The sequence below is a fragment of the Tasmannia lanceolata genome, unplaced genomic scaffold (assembly GCF_043159265.1).
Source record: "Tasmannia lanceolata isolate RefF3 unplaced genomic scaffold, GAP_Taslan_0.1 ptg000024l, whole genome shotgun sequence".
In the NCBI taxonomy this organism is placed as follows: Eukaryota; Viridiplantae; Streptophyta; class Magnoliopsida; order Canellales; family Winteraceae; genus Tasmannia; species Tasmannia lanceolata.
Window position 1 is genome coordinate 5,554,273 of NW_027518701.1, and position 19,840 is coordinate 5,574,112.

At 39.2% G+C, this 19,840-nt stretch overlaps 1 protein-coding gene across 6 annotated transcripts in view; it reads right to left on the reverse strand.

Moving 5' to 3' along the window:
• Window positions 1-19,840, reverse strand: part of TPR9 (Tetratricopeptide repeat (TPR)-like superfamily protein) — a 40,542-nt gene that overhangs the window by 13,651 nt on the left and 7,051 nt on the right. For 5 of the 6 annotated variants that reach the window (XM_077367470.1, XM_077367471.1, XM_077367469.1 and 2 more), the window contains 7 exons: window positions 15,239-15,375; window positions 8,451-8,837; window positions 8,215-8,349; window positions 5,614-5,751; window positions 1,332-1,487; window positions 749-988; window positions 127-293 (listed from right to left, as the gene is read on the reverse strand). In XM_077367470.1, the coding sequence (XP_077223585.1) occupies window positions 127-293; window positions 749-988; window positions 1,332-1,487; window positions 5,614-5,751; window positions 8,215-8,349; window positions 8,451-8,837; window positions 15,239-15,375 (1,360 nt within the window). The remainder of the gene's footprint in view (window positions 1-126; window positions 294-748; window positions 989-1,331; window positions 1,488-5,613; window positions 5,752-8,214; window positions 8,350-8,450; window positions 8,838-15,238; window positions 15,376-19,840) is intronic. The other variant, XM_077367474.1, reaches the window with a different exon arrangement.

The following is a 19,840-nucleotide window of genomic DNA, read 5'->3' on the forward strand; positions in this document are numbered from 1 at the left end:
TCTCCTCTTCTTTCCTCTTCCCTATGAAAAATCTTCTACTCTCTCCTCTTTCGTAAACTTTTGAGATCTTTTAAAAATATAATTGAGCAGCAATGATTAAATATCATTAAAATCATGTATGCATACCTTTTGATATTCGTCACAGCTTTCTTGGTTGCAGCAAATGAAGATTCTAAGTCACGATAAGAACCACAGGTCAAACAATATCCAGGACCAACTCGAAGTAAGCCATCACTTTGTTTCAACAAGAGGTGAGCAACTTTGTCAATGGTATCTTGCTCATGCTTGACAACCTGTGGATCATGCAGATATTTCAACTCGAGTAAGCATTATCAGCAGGGTCGGCATTAATTTCAAATTATAAGAAACATCATTTTCTATCAGAGAAAAAAAATGACCAGCTCTAATTGTCAAACTTTGCTGAAAAAGAAAAAACTATTTAACTCATGTTATAACTATAAAAGATTAAAAAACTCCTCCTCCAAAAGCTTAAGCTTTTGGAGTAATTGGAGTAATGGTATCAGAGCCAAGGTCATGGGTTCAAAACTCCATGTTGTTAAAAATCCACATGTAATGGCCAACCCAAAAGAGGGGCCACATGTGCCACGTGTAGGCCAACCCTAAAGAGAGGGGCCACACGTGAGGGGGAGTGTTAAGGTATAAAAGATTAAATAACTCCTTCTCCAACAGCTTAGGCTTCTGGAGTAATTGGTTGTTTCACAACTCATTATAAGTTAATATAGCAGACCGGCAGAGCACGCTCCAAGCCATCGATTGCAGCAAAATCATGTACGCAACTAGCATCTAGTTTGCCATGCTTGACCACACTGGAATTTAAGACTACGCCAAAACAATCAGGTCTGACACACTGAAAAGCATGTATAACAATGTCAGACAGATTTAATTGTGAGCAACCACTGCATTGGCATTTGAATGAGTATTGATCTTCCAATAACTGTTGTCTCTCTCTAAGATCCCACTGTCCAACCTGCAAAATAGAGAGATGTATTAAAAACAAATGAAGAAGCATTTACGCTCCATGGTTTTAAATTTCGGCTGAAATACCAAAATTTTGGATTCCGGCCGGGACCGAAACCGAAATTTTAAAAATTATGGTCGAAATTTTAAGATTTACACCGAAATTTTGGTTTCGGCTGAGGCCGAAGCCGAAATTTCAAACCTTGCTACACACACGCATGTACATGCGGAGGTGCACACAGCTCTGGGATGTGAAGACTCAAACACATGTTTGGACACTATTAGAATCAGTCTTCTAGATACAATCACAAGAAAAGTAGAGATGGTTTTGTTGGCCAGTGATGGTACCATACCTGTGGGCCATAGGACAGCTCAAGTGGAACTCCTGCTGGGATAAATTCTGTTGAACGTATGAAGAGTGTACGTGAAAGGAAGTAAGTATGAATATTTGGCTGGCATGAATGATTAAACAAACTGCCCTTTGAATAAATAGCTTGACCCACTCTGACCTATTATGCAAATGAAAATAACCACAACAGCATGGTAAGAACAAAAGTTATTTCTATGCATTGAACAAAGAATTATTTTAACTGAACGACGAAAGGAATTTATTTAAAAAGAGCAAAACCTACAAGGAACGCATGAGGAGCTTGTCATGAGGAACAAAGAAAAATTGACTTCTCAAACCAACACTCTCACAGGTCATCATCTATTAGATGGGAGTCTCTAACAGTGGTACTATGAAAACACTGTTAGAGACTCCTATCTTATAGATGATGGCCGGTCGAGGCTAAGCGTTACAAAAAAACGCCACGAGGCATAAAAAAAACATGGTACTCAAGAGCCATGAGCCTTAGGTGGGTGAGGCATGTTAGGCGTAAAAGGCGTACGCTTTTCAGTCAAGGCGTACACCTCCAGCAAAAGGAGTACCCCTGATAGGAAACATGCTGAAAAGCGTGATTTTTTATGGTCTGAACCCTCCAAAATTCATTTTACCCTTTTTTCTTCCTCTAATCACCTACTAATACTTAATTTAGGTTAAATATGGACTATTAAGACCATTTTTATGAAGAAAGAATGGTCTTTTAAGATATTATGAGCTGTTGTTTTAGGAACTTTTTCCCTATTCTTTGTTTTTTGTGATTTCTCTCCAACCATTCAACGGAATCAAAATTTGTCACTTGCAATGGATTCTTTCAATAAAACATAGCTTGTGGAGGTGGAAAACTTAGTGATTGTGCATTCCTTTACTTAGAAAAATTCCCTATTTTTTGTGGTTTTATCTTCATAAATTCATCCAAAGCTATTCTTCTCAAGTATTTGAGGCTAGTGGAGTGCATTTGATCTTTTTGGTATAAACATGGGTGATAAGAAAGATTTTGCATCTAGATATGCAAAGAAAATCAAGTGGGAGGAAAAAAAAGAGGATAAATTAAATGCCCATTTTGTGATCAAAGGTGCACGGAGGGGCATTAGCCTCCTAAAGGAATAAGTGTTCTCCACGTACATTTTAATTTGAACTTTTCACATTTTATATATTTAGTATTAGTATTTACTATTAGTTGTTAATTGAGTGAGAGGATCGAACTCTTGACATGGTGTGTGTGTGTGTGTGTGTGTGTGTGTTGTTGTTGTTGTTGTTGTTGGGGGCGTAGCTGCTGTTCACATGAGCGGGATGCTTCATCCACATTGTTGTAATACGGTTACCAACATTTTAATAAAATTTTGTTATCTTTCAATACAAAAAACTATTAGCTGCTAGATAAATTGATATCTTGTCCTCTTTTTTATTTATTATATCTTACTACTATCTAATTCTAATAAAATGTCAACTGCTTATTGTAGTTGATTGGTGGATCTGCTTTGGATCCAAGACACCAAAGTTGACAGCCTTAAAAAGGGGTCCTAAGCCTCGCATGCAGTACTTTATGAGCAGAATTGGAGTACCATTGTCAAATGTCAACATGTTATCCTTTATTTATGGAAAAGATTTTTTAGGGAGGTGATACATGCGCCCCTTATGATTACTTGGGACACCCAGCAGCAGTGTATCACTGACTACAGAGGGGCTGATGTACTTCACGTTAGAAGGATTCAATGGGGCTGATTGCCACGTACACTGCTGCTGGGTGTCCCAAGTAATCAAAAGGGGCAGATATATCACTTCCCATTTTTTATTTTATAATGGTTTTGACATTTGCTTAGAGGTCCGTACAAAAAAAATAGAGAAGTAGACTAGAATAAGAGAAGTTAGATACTCTAGTCTATGTTATGTATAACACAAAAACTGGTGAGAGAAGCCTAAGGAGGAAGCAGAACATTTGGTGGATCATAAGGATCTCGACGATGACTGGATCTTTCAGAAGGAGGATCATGCTCTTCCTATCGACCCAAGTTGATTGGAAGATAGTATCATATGCTTTATATCACAGCTATCCAAACCATTTTCACTGGTTCAAATGATCTTCCACCCATCCCAGCACAATCTACTGGGATTGGGAGTAGTTCGGGATCAGTTTCTCAGCAAGCACCTAAGAGGAAATAGGTTGCCCCTCAAAGTAAACATTTTACTTCTAAGTTTTTGAGTCTATAAACTACTTATACTTTCAATTTCTAACAAGTAATAAATTACACATTCATTCGGGTTAATCTAAAGGTAAAGTTGTAGAACATCCTCATCATGTAATAGTTTATGAGGAGTATGATGATGGTGGTGAGAATAAGTGGGGCATCCCCTACAATAATGAGGATGATTTCATATCGGTTAGGACATAGATTATTGTATTCGATGGGTTATGTTGTGTATTTTTTTATTATTATTTTTTATGTAAGAAGTTTGGGGAATGCAATCATGTAGTAAGCAAAATTATAAACTTTTTCAACACTCTACTTTGCACTATTTGGTTGGTAACTTGGTAATGATGGATAGTCACTTTATTTTGTTCGTGTAATGATGGTTGGGATGATGATACTTGATTGAAAATGAAGCATACATTTTTCTAGATTTTTTAATTGTTTTTTGGGCATGTTTCATAATCTTTTCCATTTTTTCTTAATTTTCTTTATCAAAAACTTCAGAAAATTCGTGAGCCTTATTCCTCGGCCTTGTCCTTTATGCCTCGCGCTTCAAGAGGAATAACGCCTCACCTTAGCCTTCGCAACTAAAAACACTGGTTTCTAACGACTAAGGTATATCTAGGGACACCCCTGTGAGCAAGCGAATCAGCATACATATTAGCCAATCAGTGTGTATGTTGAAAGGACAAACGATGACCCACAATGCACTCAAACATCTCCCGATGGCGTCTACGAATCTCCATCAGAAGAGCTTGGATTTCATCAACCTAATCACATTGAGGGAGTCGCCCTCTACAATCTACAGCTCCAGGAAATAAGTAACCAGCCACTTATTGCAACAATCAGCAACTCCAGATAAAGTAGGGTAATTATACTGGTTATCTTGAAGGGATGAAGGAGAAGCATCCTTGTTCTTGTGACATCTTATTCGGTTCGCAGTTAAGACTGTCGACGAGAACTCACCTAAGGTAAAACTGAATCGACTCATACGAGTCAACGGTTGATGCAGCAAGTTTCTATTGACTCGAGTGAGTCAAAGGAGTTTTTAATTGACTCAGAAAGCACAAAACCGAGGACTCAGATGAGTCGATGATTGAGTGGGGATCTTTAAACAGTGAGTTATACCAATAAGATAACAGGATGAGAAAACTCTTCTATGTTATGTTTGACTATTCCATCTCATCCCAAGCTCTGTATGATGCTAGAGCACCATCCTCATCCAATAGGGCATATCATTGAAAGTTCCAATAGATAAAGTGATATACACAAAATATTTCTTTGTACGGAAGTTAACCTTCATCGCAGAGAGAACTCTATAAGCGTCATTTCCTTCCAGTAAGTATAATTATAGACCAATAGAAACAAAATTAACAATGAAGAGCTACGATTCCACAATTGTTTATGGAACTAAAAAACCATAGCTTTGATATAAGTGCCAGTAGGGTGAACATGAGTGCATATAGAGCCAAACACATGATTGTGTGAGCAGATACAAGCAGAGATATGCATCCCTCAGCAAACAACTCAGTTTTCCATCAGATAAAATTTACTAAAAATAGAGTCATCATAATGGCAGCTATTTTATTTCACTTTTGACTAGTAATAATGGTTATTTTATGTAGGAACTGTTAAAGTATAAAATATTAAATAACGCCTTCCCCAATAGCTTAAGCTTTTGGAGTAACTGGTTGTTTCACATGGTATTAGAGCCAAAGGTCCTGAGTTCAAACCTCCTTGATAGTAAAAATTCACATGCAATGGCCAAACCTAAAAGGGGGGCTACATGTGTACCACGTGTAGGCCAACCCTAAAAAGAGAGAGGCCACACGTGAGGGGGAGTGTTAAAGTATAAAAGATTAAATAACACCTTCTCCAACAGCTTAAGCTTTTGGAGTAACTGGTTGTTTCAGAGGAACTATTAACTCAATATAGGATCATCGTAGTGAAAGCTATTTATTTTACTTTTAACCAGGAATGATGGTTATTTTATTTAGGAACTACTTATCGACGATCGTCAGCAGTTAAGAAAAATCTAGTTAGAAAAACACAGATACAAACCTGCTCTACATTACTAATTAAAGCATCTTCAATAGCCGAAAGCTTTCCTGACTGCCCCAGTGCCCCATATGCATCCAATGACTTCATGTGAACAATTGCCATAGAATTGACCTTGATTTGAGATATAAGTATAACCAACTACATAAAAGAAAGACAAAAGACTTAAGGATCAATAACAGTAACAATTTGGTGATTTACTTTTAAAAATGGGGCTTTAAATAAATGAAATTGAATTTTAAAGTTCCCCTAATTCGCTTTTTGTTATTCTAGTCTCCTCCTTTCCAGTAAATATAGAAAAGAAAAAAAATCTATGATGAAAATACTAGAAATTTGGAATCTTGTAGCTAGCAACCATAGCATCACAGAAAAAAGATACGGGATAGGATATCCAGGGACGCCTTGAATGCAAACATGTGCATATACGTAGTGGAGGATGTACATATGCAGATAGATATTTTTGTCAAACTTGCTACCTATTTTATGTGAATGGTTAAAATTCCATGGAGAAAAGATTGAGATGTTGCAGTGTGGTTTCTTATGGGAATGCGATGAGGAGGGTGAGAAAATTAAACATCTTGTCAAATGGGGAAGCAGTTTGCAGATCCAAAAGAAACGGCGCTGTAAGGATTGGGAATGCCAATATGAAGAGTAAGGCCCTTTTTGTTGAGTGGTTGTGGAAATTCGGTGATGAGGCGGATGCTCTATGGAGGTCGTTAATTTCAGGTAAATATGAGGAGTGGGTGGGTGTGTAAGAATTTAGATAGAAGAAAAGGCTCATGAGCATGGAAGTCCGTCAATGTCGATCAAGTTGGATTTCAAGTTACTGGTTATGTTTAGACCGAGTTTTTTCGGTGTGGAGTGAAATTTTTGGAGGGCCTTTGGTGGAGTATCATTCCTTTATGCCACACCATCCCAATTCTTTATAGAATAGTTAGAGAGCATGGGTTAAGAATGATTGATCGTTTTGAGATGTTAGATTGTTTTGAGATGTTAGAGGATACGGTCGTTTGGGGCTGGGTTATATGTAGTGATTTAAAGGGAAATGAACCTGAGTGTCTCCTTCTGTTGCTTAGAAGTCTAGAAGTTTTTGTCTCTAGTGAGAGGGGGATACGGGCTAGTGATCCTCATGTTTAATACCAATGTAAAACCACAGAGAAGAAGATGATGCAAATGCCAACAAAAAAAAAACAGTAGTATGGAGTAGTTGCAACTTGCAAAAACGCGAATAATGGGGAGACAGGGACAATGATCTTCCAATAATGGATCTAAATCCTTCTGTAATGGAGCTGGATTTTCTCCTCCAAAAGGGGATTTCCTTCTCTCTTGCTTGCTGATTTGATCACGGGAGCCGGTCTAATTTATAGACTCTTCTCTCAACATTCATACTTCGAACAACCAACCGGTTCCAAAATCCAAGAGGATTTCATGGCAATATATTAAGAGGGCTTGAGCTTAGTGAGAAGGGTAATAGGAGTGTTCGATCTACTGACTCTCGAGCTCTTTTTCTGTTGGATCTTTCGAGAGGTTCAATATGTTATAGGAGGGCTTGGGCTAGTGAGAAGGGATGATAGCGTTTGTGATAGTCGGGCTCGGGGGGGTGATAGTCGGGCTCTTTGGGGCTCCATTTGGGGTTCGCTAGCACCGCCAAAGGTGCAAGGTTTTCTCTGATCCGCTGCCCTCCAGAGGAATAATTCTCAAGATTTGCTTAAAAAAGGATTTCCATTTGGCAAAAATGCATTCTACGCAAAGTGCGTGAGGGATCCTGTAACGACTCGTTAATTCATTTCTTTGTGACCAAGAATATTTGCATTACAATTCTTGGCTGATTTGGTGTGTGGTGGGTATGTCCAGCATCTTTTAGCCCTATGGTAGAGTGGAAACACGCATCTTAGGGAGAGAGGACAGATCCTTTGGAATATGTCTCCCTTTGCTACAGCTTGGTTCTTTGGAACACATGGAACCCAACAACTTTCAAAGATAAAAGCTCGACTATGAGATTATTTCTGATGTCAAGGTTTTGATTTTATTTCGAGACTTAGTGCGAAAAGACTTTTGGGAGGTCACGGCTCAAAATCTTTACTGGAAATGGGAGGAACATAACGTTGTGGAGACCACTCCCTCCATCTACAGTCAATCTCAACTTTGGTGGCAGCTATAAGGGTAATCCAGTTCCAACAGCTACAGGAAGTAATTTTAGAAATGGCAGAGAGTGAAAGCATTCTATGACCCCGACTGCTAATGCGGACTCTAATGAAGCCAGGGTTTAGGCTTTGCTCATTGATATGATGTAATTAGTTGATGAGATGGAATGGAGTCTTTGGGTCGAAGGCTACTCAACCAACATCATTACCAGGGTAGGTGACATAGTCCAAGACATTGGTGGATAGCTCATTGGATTGATAGAAATCAAGATTTATCCAGGGAAAGGAATGTTTACTCATTAACCTGAGAGAAGCTAACAATATTGCTGATTAATTGGCTACGCAGGGTACTTCTCGTGGCTCCTTTATCAAAATTGAGTGTAACGAAGAAAGTAAACAGAAGTTTTCTTCTTTCTGTAGAGTTGGACTGTTCAAAGGTTAATCAAAACCTCAGGCATACCTGTGAGGCAGAAGCCCCTGTAAACGGAAATGCAGAGCCATAAGAATGCTGAAGACAGTAAGCAAGTACAATTGAATGAATATGCAACTCCAACTTGCTTTCCAAAGGAATTTGAGTATAATTGTGAGAAAGCTCCTACAAAAACAATGGTAAATAAGGAAATGACCCATTACTTTGAATCTTCACATAAGAACCGAACTAGAAGTAAATATACAGATTTAGGCTGTGAGAATTACCAAATCATCCATGGGTTCAAATGTCTCCTTAGAACACCTTCGTTTCTCTATGGACTTCACCAGAACTCGACCAGCCAGAACAATTTCAGGTGGTAAAATAGCAGCCCAATGTATGCCTCCACATTCGTGTCTATGTTCAGGGATTTGGTCATGCTTGACATTGCTAGCCAATGTCGTGTCCATAATATCTCTCTCAAGGTCCAGTGATAGAATTTCATGTATGTTATTTTCGCTTTGATTGTACTCAGATAGTTTTCCAGATGCTTGTTCTTGGCAACGCTGGGAGCAGTATAATGGTATTGTACATGATGAACAGGGTATGGTATCTGCTGGAAGTTCATTGAAGCAGCAATGGCAGTGAGTTTCCCGACATTGCTTCAATATGACCTGTAGATCACTCAAACAAGAAGCATATCCGAATGCAGAGTAAGCACAAGAAATGCAATAAACGAAACTGTTGAGAGAGAAGAGAAGAGAATGAAAGAATGAGTGAGTTCGAGAGTCATGCTCCCCCCTCACTAATGTATTTATATAAAAGGAGAAGTACAATGACCAAAATGCCCTTAGGCACAACACACCTTCTAGCACTCCCCCTCAAGCTGGAATCTATATATCATATATTCCTAGCTTGCTACAAATATTGCTCAACTTTGCTTTACTCAATGACTTAGTAAAAACATCGGCTAGTTGGTCCACTGATCGGGTGAAGTGCTGTTAATCTCACCCTTCTGAATTTTTTGATGAATAAAGTGACAGTCCACTTCAATATGCTTGGTTCGCTCATGAAAAACTGGGTCGGTAGCAGTGCGGATAGTGGCCTTATTATCACAATGTAAGAGAGCTGGGGATGAGGAAGAGAAACCAATCTCAGATAAGAGAGAGCACAACCATATGAGCTCTCCACTCGTATGTGACGGCTCGATATTAAGCTTCTGCACTCGATTTGGATAGTATGTCTGCTTCTTGCTTCGGCAACTCAACTCAACTCAACTCAACTAAGCCTTTGACCCAAACTAGTTGGGGTCGGCTAATGAATCCTTTAGAAAATTTTCATGAAGAAGATGAGAGGATCCACCCGGCTCAAATTGACTAAGTTAACCCCAACAAAGGTACAATGTCCAGTGGTGGATCTCCTATCGGCTAGATATCCTGCCCAGTCCGCATCACAAAATCCTTCCAATTTCTCATCTCCATGTCTCTTGAACAATAGTCCTTTACCTGGGGTGCTTTTCAAGTAGCGAAGAATCTGAATCACGGCTGCCCAGTGGGAGGTACGTGAAGCACTCGTGAACTGGTTAACTACCCCCACTGCAAATGACATATCTGGGCGAGTAACTGTGAGGTATATAAGCTTTCCCACCAACTGCATGTACCTGCCAGGATCATCTAACTCCTCTCCCTCATCTGGAAGTAACTTTGAATTCGGGCCTATGGGAACAATAGTTGGTTTCATACCCAGAGAACTTGTCTCATCCAATAGGTATAGAACATATTTCCTTTGCAAAAGGGAGAGACCACTTTGAGAGTAAGCTACCTCAATCCCCAGATATATCTTAGATGCCCTGGATCATTGGTGGGAAATTCTTTTTGCAGGAAGGCCCTCAATTTATGTATGCCTACTGTGTCACTCCTTATAATGATGATGTCATCCACATAGACTACGAGGAGAACATACCCAGCCTCAGACCGATGACTAAACACTGAATGGTCAACTGCACATTGCTTTGTGCCAAATCGTAGAGCAGCATCATTGAATCTCCCAAACCATGCCTTAGGAGATTGTTTGAGACCATATAGAGACTTGCGAAGTAGGCAAGCTACGGAGGGCATCTCCCCTTAAGCAACATACCCAAGAGGTTGCTCCATGTACACCTCCTCAGTGAGGTCCCCATGCAAAAAGGTATCGTTGACATCAAGCTAATATAAGGGCCATCCCCGATTAACGGGCAGGAAAATCAATACTCTAACCAAAGGAATTTTGGCGACCGGCGAGAATGTCTCAGTGTAGTCAACCTTGAATGTCTATGTATAACCTTTGGCAACCAAGAGTGCCTTAAGGCGCTTAACTGTCCTGGCAAGTATTTGATGGCAAAGACCCAACGGCAGCCCACGGGCTGAGTCCATGAGGTAGAGAGACCAAATCCCAAGTATGATTGGATTGAAGAGCGGCCACCTCAAGATCCATAGAAGCATGCTAACCTAGATGGGCAAGGGCTTCTGGCACAGATTGCGGCAAAGACACAGAAGATAAGGAAGAGACAAAACTATGAAACAGAGGGGTGAGGTGATCATATGACATAAAATGAGATATGGGATGAGTAGTGGTATGGGAACGAGTGCGATAAGCAATAGGAGAATCAATAGGAGCATCAGGAGAGGGAAGAAGAGGTACCTAAGAAGAAGCCGGCCTCCCTGGCTAAGAAGAGGATGCCTCGAGCATAGGGTGATGGCCATTCGCTCTAGGGCGTCGCTAATAGACCTTCAGAGGAGTCGTAGGAGCCGAAGTCAGTTGCAATTGGGATGAAGTGGACTCAACAGGGTCAGGGAGGATAGGAAGAGGAAGAGGGACCTGAGAGTCTAGCACAACTTTACTACTCTTAGTGGGAGTAGTAAAGGAGGCGGACTCAAAGAAGGTGACGCCATCGGACACAAATAGCCTGCGCAACCGAGAACTGTAACATCTATAACCCTTCTGGGTACGGGAGTAGCCTAGAAAGACACATCTCTCCGCCCGATGATACTATTTATCCAGGCTAGGAGAGAGGTTGTGAACAAAACAAACACAACCAAAGACTCGTGGAAGGATGGGAAACGAGTCCCCTTGAGGATGTAAGACCGAGAAAGGTGATGTACCACCTAAGACAAAAGATGGGAGCCGATTAGCTAGGAAACAGGATGTATGAAAGTCATTGCTCCAATAGGCTTTAGGAACCCGCATTGAAAGAAAAGAGTGCGGGCCATATAAAGTATCGAAGCTTCCTCTCAGCTACACCATTTTTGCTAAGAGGTGAGGCACAAAAGTCAGCAAAGAAGTATTCCCTAGCATTATCAGTACGCAAACATTTAAGAGTGCAATTATATTGGTTAGTAATCTTAGCATGAAATGTGAGAAAAGCATGAAAGACCTCATAGCGGTCTTTAAGTAAAAATAATCATGTCATACGAGAGAAATCATCGACAAAAATGATAAAATATCTATATCCAAAAAGAGACATAGTCTGCGAGGAACCCAATGCACCAAATCAAAAGGACGCGAGACTTGACTAACGACCCTAGAAGGAAAAGACACGGCGGTGCTTTCCTAGTCACAGGACTCGCTGTGAAACGACTAAATAGGACAAGAAGTAGCAGATGATTGTCGAAGCTTCTGGATGGAGGGGGTGGCCTAGATGGCAATGCCAAAAATAATGATCGACGGAGCTACGCAAAACGGTTCGAGGAGGATTACGGTCAAGACGATAGAGTCCATCCACCTCACGACCCCAACCAATCGTCCTCCTAGTCGAGAGATCTTGAAAAACAAAATAAGAAGGAAAAAAGAGATAAAGCAGCTAAGACTTTTAGTGATTTGGCTAACAGAAATTAAATCAATTGGAGACTTAGGAACACAAAGAACCGATGACAGAGTAATGCCAAAACAAGGAGAAATAACACCAATACCAGAGATGGAAGCAATGGTCCCATCAGCAACAGTGATATTATAAGATCCAGAGTGAAAGGGCTTAAACGAACTAAAGGAAGTAGAAGTACCCATCATATGGTTGGAGGCCCAGATTCAATAATCCAAGAGCTGGAGGTAGTAAGGAGATAAGCAGGAGAACTACCTCGCTATGAAAAACCCGCAGTAAGTAGTCGGCTGCTCGCACGCAGGCACTGAAGCTCCTCATAGTCGGCCCTGAGGACGAAGAAAGAATCATGAGGTGTTGCTAGGCTGACGGAGGTAGATGTAGAGGCATCAAGAAGACTGGCGACGGTGATGTGAGAAGAACGGTAGGGACGAAGCTTGGGATGTAAGGCATAACAAGTATCCTCATGATGCCTGGCCACCTGACAGTGAGTTCAATAACGGTGGCCACGCCCACCCCTCCATTATTTCGTCCACCATCACGGCCTCGACGACCCCTACCATGGCCAAAGGTACTCCTATCGCGGCCAAAACGGTCACCACTATCATAGGTTGCAAGCGTAGAACCATCGACAGAGGCATCATGAGAGGAACCACTCTGGATACACTGCTGGGCACGAGAGTAAACCTCTATGAGGAATGGAAGGCCAAGGCATCAAGGAAGTGAACAACTCGGAGTTGCTCCCGTTGGCTACCTAGAACGGTCAGATCAGTTGTGGGGAGCATAAATACATCTAGCTGTGGACAAAGTGAAATAAATTGACTGTAGAATGCAGCTACAAGTGCATCGCCATGCTGGAGGCGCATCCACTAAGAGTAAGTAGCGCAAATGCGAGTGAGGTTATCAACCCCAGAATAGAGGATAGCTATATGCTCCCAGATTTTCATGGATGTCTTGCGGCATATCATCGTGCCAGTGACATGAGGTGCCATGCTTTGTCAGAGAAGAGTGCGGATCAGGGCATCATCCTGCCGCTACCGAGCATTCCGTGGAAGAGGGAGGATCACGCTCAATGAAATCAATCTTGCCTCGAGCGAGGATGTAGGTTTCAACAACCATATGCCAGTTCAGGTAATTAGACCCGTCAAGTTTAACCGTAGTCATCTACGGGAAAGAAGCATCCACAAAAGGTGAATGACTAGATGAGGGAGCCGAGGGTGGAGGAGTGATGCTGACAGCAGGATTCGTGTGGACAGGAGGATCCAAGATAACTGGAGGATCCATGAAGACAGAGAGAGAAGACTCTAAACCACAATAACGGCAAAAGAATATGAGAAAAGGGAGAATTCACAAGACGAGCCCACACACCATTCCACGACTCCGAAGAAGACCGATAGCAAAATTAGACATAGGACCGCTATCCAAAAAGATGAGGAACTATCAAAGTAGATCGGAGCCGCGGGAAGGAATAAAAAAGGGGCAAAGATGATTTAGGTCATGAGGGAGAAGGGTTTAAACACCAAGAATGAAGATTAGGGTTTGAAGGGAGTTTGATTAGAGGGTTATGGAGAGATTGGGGTATGGTTGTAGGTTAGAAGAGGGTGGAGGCGAGGATAGAGGAGAGTAAGGGTGGAAGAGGGGTCGGATGGGCTGTGGACGGTTGGGTTTTGATTGTGGGTGAAGGTGGTAAGGGTGGAAGAGGGGTCGGATGGGCTGTGGACGGTTGGATTTTGATTGTGGGTGGAGGTGGATGGGTTACAGCGAGAGTAGGGTCGGGTGGAGGGGTTAGGTGGGCTAGGAAAGAGGGTGGCGGTGGAGGTGAGGGAGGTGGTTAAGGCGAGGGTGGAGGGGATTGTGGCATGATGTTAGGTTTAGGGTTTGGGACGTGGTGAGGGTGGAAAGGAAGAAGAAGGGACAAGGGTGGAGGCGTGGAGGAGAATGGAAGAGAGGAAAAGAGGAAGAGAGGAAGAGAAGAGGTTTCTTCCAATGGTGGTCCCTAAGGCATCACAACCCTAGGGCTCTGATACCATGTTAAGAGAGAAGAGAATGAGAGATTGAGTGAGTTAGAGAGTATTGCTCTGCCTCACTAATATATTTATATAAAAGGAGAAGTACAATGACCAAAATGCCCTTAGGCACATATACACCTTCTAACAGAAACCCTGGTTTTGGCTGGTTTGATACATCAACCAACCAAATTTGGACACGGAAATTCTTTTGGGCATATGGAAAATATGCCCTTACCACTTTGCCCTTATCCTAAATCCAAGCTTTTTCAAAATGTAATTATTAAACAACTCTTCTATAACATTAGGTAGGGTTTTTAAGTAGAAAAATCATTTTTTCTCATTTTTTATTTTGTTGTAACCTCCCAGTCTCCCTTCACCACTTTACCTACACGTCCCTTCTGTCAACGAGCTTACTTGCAGACCTTTATCTTGATGCCCTGCAAGTCACCACCATCAACACAGGGTGACAAGAGTGGCCTCTCGAATGCCCCATGTCAACTAAGATTGTCTTTCTCAAGAAAATGTACCTCTCTTCTCTCTTGATGATAGTTGGTTCCTGCAAGAGATGTAAGATGCATCTGATGATCACTCTTGTAGCATTGCTGACAAAGCTTTTCTGAGATTGCAAATGAATTACCCAATGAAAAGCATGTCATTAGGGAGCTCTCGAAAAAGGATTGATTGATTAGGTGGATTTCATCGCTGCTCGATGCAAACATTGTGAAACCAGGAGAATTTTTAGAAACTAAGGATGGGAATGAGGGCAGAGAAGAAGCCCTCGGGAGGATTTTCACCTACTGGAAGTGGGAATGAGGGTAGAGACTCTCTCGCAAGGCAAGCCAAATGCCTAATAAATTATGAATTTTTTTCTAATGGAAAACCTTTCAAACCTCACATGTGCAATCAAGAAGCATATTTGGTGATTGATAGCCTCAATAGAAAAAGTGTTCGGTTTTTGTAGATGATCATTGTTATCCTATCCTCATATTGGGAGGTCTTGTAGTTAGACCCAGCCTTCTCATTAGTTTAGAACAGGAGTTTCATCCAAGAGAGATCTAGATATGCATCAATATGCCACTTTCGAGGAAAGAAAATACAATGTACAGAAGGTCATTATCTTTCTACACATCAGCATATAAACGAACAAGCCTAAAAAAGCAGATGAATACAAAACTGAGGCATGTCACAATCATGGAAAAGACATGTTTCATACCGCTGCAAAAGGTTCTTCAGAATGAACCAACGAAGCTGGATCAATATTGTTTGGAGATGACATACCCCTTCCTTTAGCTGACGTTGAGATACACTGTAGTTTTATTTGGTGTGGCTCCACTGTCATATATGACCTATCTTATTCCAAAAACCAAGAAAAATAAAATTAGATATCTTTTATTAAAACAGACAAAGCACCTTTTGCTAAAACAAAAGAAATGCATTCCAAGAAGCTCCTGAATTCAACATTATGCTAAGTTAACTCTAACTTGAAAAAATAATCATGCAAAGAAACAACAGTCTTGTCTGAACAAACTTTATCTGCAACTGTTTCAATGCGACTTAATGGCATGGTTTTAAATTTCCACCAAAACCCAAAAGTGACAAGAAACGGCCGAAAAGTTTCTTTTTCCATCTCCACCAAAATGAACTCTCAATTGATTCGTTCCACTTTATTATTTCAATCGAAATTTTGACCGAAATGGTCGAAATGACAAAAAAATGGAAAGATGTCACGATTTACAGCTTATAGAGCTATTTCCCTCCAAAAAAAAAAGTCCTGCCCTAATCTGCAGTAAATTGAAAGAAAAAAAAAACGTGCAAATCAAAAAACACATTTTTCTTGCTTTTCCATGGAATTTTTTTCCTGAAAAAACCTAAGAAGTTTGAAATTTTTATTGAAAACCATGTTTTGGAAAACCCTAAAATGTTTTGAATTCTTTCCATAAAACATGTTTTTTTGATTTGTTTTTACTAAGGGCCTGTTTTTCAGTTTTGAACCTTTTCAGTTTTTACTAAGGCCCTATTTTTCAACATTCGATTTGTTGCAATTATAGATAAATTATCATCTAGATGTAAATGGTGCAAATATTGGTGCCAATACCAATTGCAAATGTAGAAAAACATCTAAGATTTTTTATCTTTATCAACATGCATTGCGGACACATCCTAGTTGAATCGAAAGTATCGCCACTATTTATTTCAATGTGGAGTCACAGAAATTTCAAATTTCAAAGCCAATGCATCATACAAATGAAGCCTATAACTAAGCACAAAAGGGGAAATGTCTTTTTTTAAGCCATTCTACTTTGCATCTCATTCTACTTTGGCAGGCAACATCACTAGACTCCACAAGAGAGTAATCATATCTTATGCATGGGACGCCATATCGGCATGGGACCAAATGACCAATACTACCTCATAACTCTATGTGGTATTGAGAAATTTAAAACCATGCCGACCAAAACCAAAATTGAAATTTAAAACGTTGTTTAAATCTACTAGAAATTTATCAAAAGTAGTAAACTTGCTAGAGAATTGAACAATCACTCAAAATGACAAAATAGATCTTGAAAAATGATGCTAGAGATAAATTGTAAAGAGATTTGAATCAAAATATGATAAAACCCAAAAGGGAAAAGTCATAACTATTCATTAACCTACAGGGAAACGTTGTGACTATTCATTAACCTCGCAAAAAGTACAATACAACTTAATACATTTGCTCAAGACACCTTAAAACCCTAGTTTAATCATAACCATTGGCACAAGATCAATTGCATCCCTTAGATTAAACTTTGTCGAATATTAAATAAAAATTATTGAAAATCAAGATAATCGCAATGACCCAGCTTGCCAATTTTTGTGAAGAATGGAGCCTTGTAGGGCCCACCATTGATTTTAGCATGACATTTGGAAAACTTTGGGCCCATTGTTTTGAAAATCTTATGATTTACGGTTCGATTTACGATTCTTAGGCAAAACAATTTGAATCCCATGATTGAATCTTAATTTGTATGAATCTTACGGCTTTTTATTGAATCTTACGATTCGATAGTAAATCGTACGATTTATGCGATTTATCCAAATTAAGTTTTGTATAAAAGAAAATATGTTTTTCTTTCAAAATACCTCATTTCCTTTCTACATTACAAGAAGCCTTTGAAATCCCTCTCATTAGAAGGAAGAAGACAAAGGAGTAGGACTTCAAACGAATCGAACCAGTCGAGCACAAAGCATTTGTTGAGGGCATTACTCACATCGAGGTGGGAGACTACCATAATAAGGACAACATCGATTCCCGTCTTTTATGATTGATATTTGTCATTTGATGTTTGAGACTTTGAGAATTGATATGATCTTGTGTCTTTTTTTAAAGATTATTAACCAAGATGCATGGGTTTGGATGAGAATTAGATGACTAGTATGTGTCAAGTAAACAAGTTTGTCAGCAAACAATTCGTATTACGATATTGAATGCTAATCATGGTAGTTTCTGTTTGAATTAATGAATTTGGATGAAAAATGAATAATTGCCTATTTTTATTCTTTAATTTATTTATAATTTTTTATTATACATATTTTTTTATATTTTTGAATGAATCTTATGATTTACGATACGATTTACAATCCGATACGATTCAACCCCGATTACGATTTACGATTCGATTCCGATTTTCAAAACATTGTTTGGGCCTACATTCGAATATAGGTGGACTCACTATTTCCCCCAAATCGCCTTTGTCGAATTATAGGCTTGTACAAGAACGATGGTTGCATCAAATGCTTTCCACAATGGATCCCTTGATGTATTTATTTTTAATGACTTTTGGCATATTTTGTTCAACAATTATCTATGTTTTGATTATTTTAATGCAGTTTCAAAAATCATACTACATCCAGCAGTATCAAAAGATGAATATTTATGTTTTGATCATTTTTTTTTCTTTCTATCAATAAAAATGCAGTACTACACCTAGCAGTATCAGAAGATGAATATTCAAAGTTCCAAATTAGAATACACTAGTACTAGTTTATGGTTCAATTATAAATGGCCGTTCAAAAAAAAAGTTTACGGTTCAATTGTTTACCTCACACATAGATCTATGTCAAAGAATGTCATATATCAAATATAAGAGAAAAATAAACATTAAAAAATGGGCATATAATATATATATATATATAGGGAGTTGCTAGCCACTGTAGCGGAAAGCCATTTCGCGCCTGGATTTTGCATGTGATGACAGCCGCACATGTTGACTTTTTGGCAGCTTTCGGCTTACTCATTCAATTCATCTGACATGGCTCTCATCACATGCAAAAGCCGGGCCCGAAATGGCTTTCCGCAAAAGTGGCCAGCAAATCCCAAGCTCAAAGTTATGTAGATCTAACTTAATGAAAGTAAAACATCAACATCTATTAAATGAGAATGCAAAATGAACATGAAAACATAAAAAAATGAAATAAATTGAGAAAAAAGGATGATATAAAAAAAAAGAATCAAATTTATGTGAAATTCATTGACCTAGCCTCAAAAACAAGCAAAAGTGTTAAACAATGACGAAAAACCACATTAAACTATGGGGAAAAGAGAAAAATAAAAAATAATCATAAATAAATACCAAATCTCGCTAATAACAAGCATCTTCATTCTTCAATGAGCATCTTTTTTATATTTACAATTAATACATAATATAAAAAGGAAGAGAAGTAGATCATTTACATCATATGGAGAGAACCCCAAAAATCTGTCAATCCATTAATTTGTGTTTTGGATGCTCGATCCAACTAAAGATAAGTAAGAATTGGTATCATGGTTTTAAATTTCGACCGAAATGCGAAATTTCGGAATTTCGGATTTCGGTCAGCACCGAAACCGATATCGGGAATACCCGAAAAGGTACTTTATTTCTGTCGAAATTTTGTTTTTTCCCGAAATTACAAAATTTCGCGAAATTTCAAATTTTCAACCAAAAAATCTCGATTTTTTAATTACATAATGGTTTCCCGAAATTTTGACCGAAATTTAGTATTAAATATAATATTATTTTTAATTGGTGTCTCAAAATTTCAGCTGAAATTTGAAACCATGATTGGTACATTACCTTAATCCCAAAGATGTCCTAAAAGAGTTGTAAATAGTTTTAAAAAAAAGGCTCAAGTTGGAGGTCAAATGTTAGTGACATTGATACGGTGTTGAATGATACTCAGATACTTGTGTAAGACCCTACATATTGCATCTGACACGATAAGGTATCGGTACTCATGATAGAAATTGCATGCAGAGTTATGTTGATGAAATAAACTATTATGCTTCAAACAGATGCCACTCTCATTGAATTAACCATTATGCTTTTTTCATTTTAGTGGACAACATTTGCAACTACTGGGTACATTAGTCTTATAGATGCTAAAATTAATGCACTACTAATTTCGTCTTCAAAGTTAATTCCAGTTATGTTTTATAATGTTTTATTTATATATATCTTGTGACTTATCCTATGTTACGGAATTACCCACATCCGTAACCCTGTCTAAGATTATGGAAAATACCGAGTAGTATGTCTGTTCCAATGTCAGTGTATGTATTTGTATCCATATCTAGGTGTCACAATCGGAGTCATATCTGTAGTGTATAAGTAGACACAGGTTAATAGGACCAATAACTGATATGGCCAATAAGGCACCAAATCAGTCCGACTTGGAGATATCAAAAGTCATAGAGCGTGAATGGCAATCAAACCAAATTACAGCCCAAATAAACAAGAGTAGTGCACCATAAGAGTAGTGCACCATCTGCCAAATGTTACCCAAAAAGAAAAGA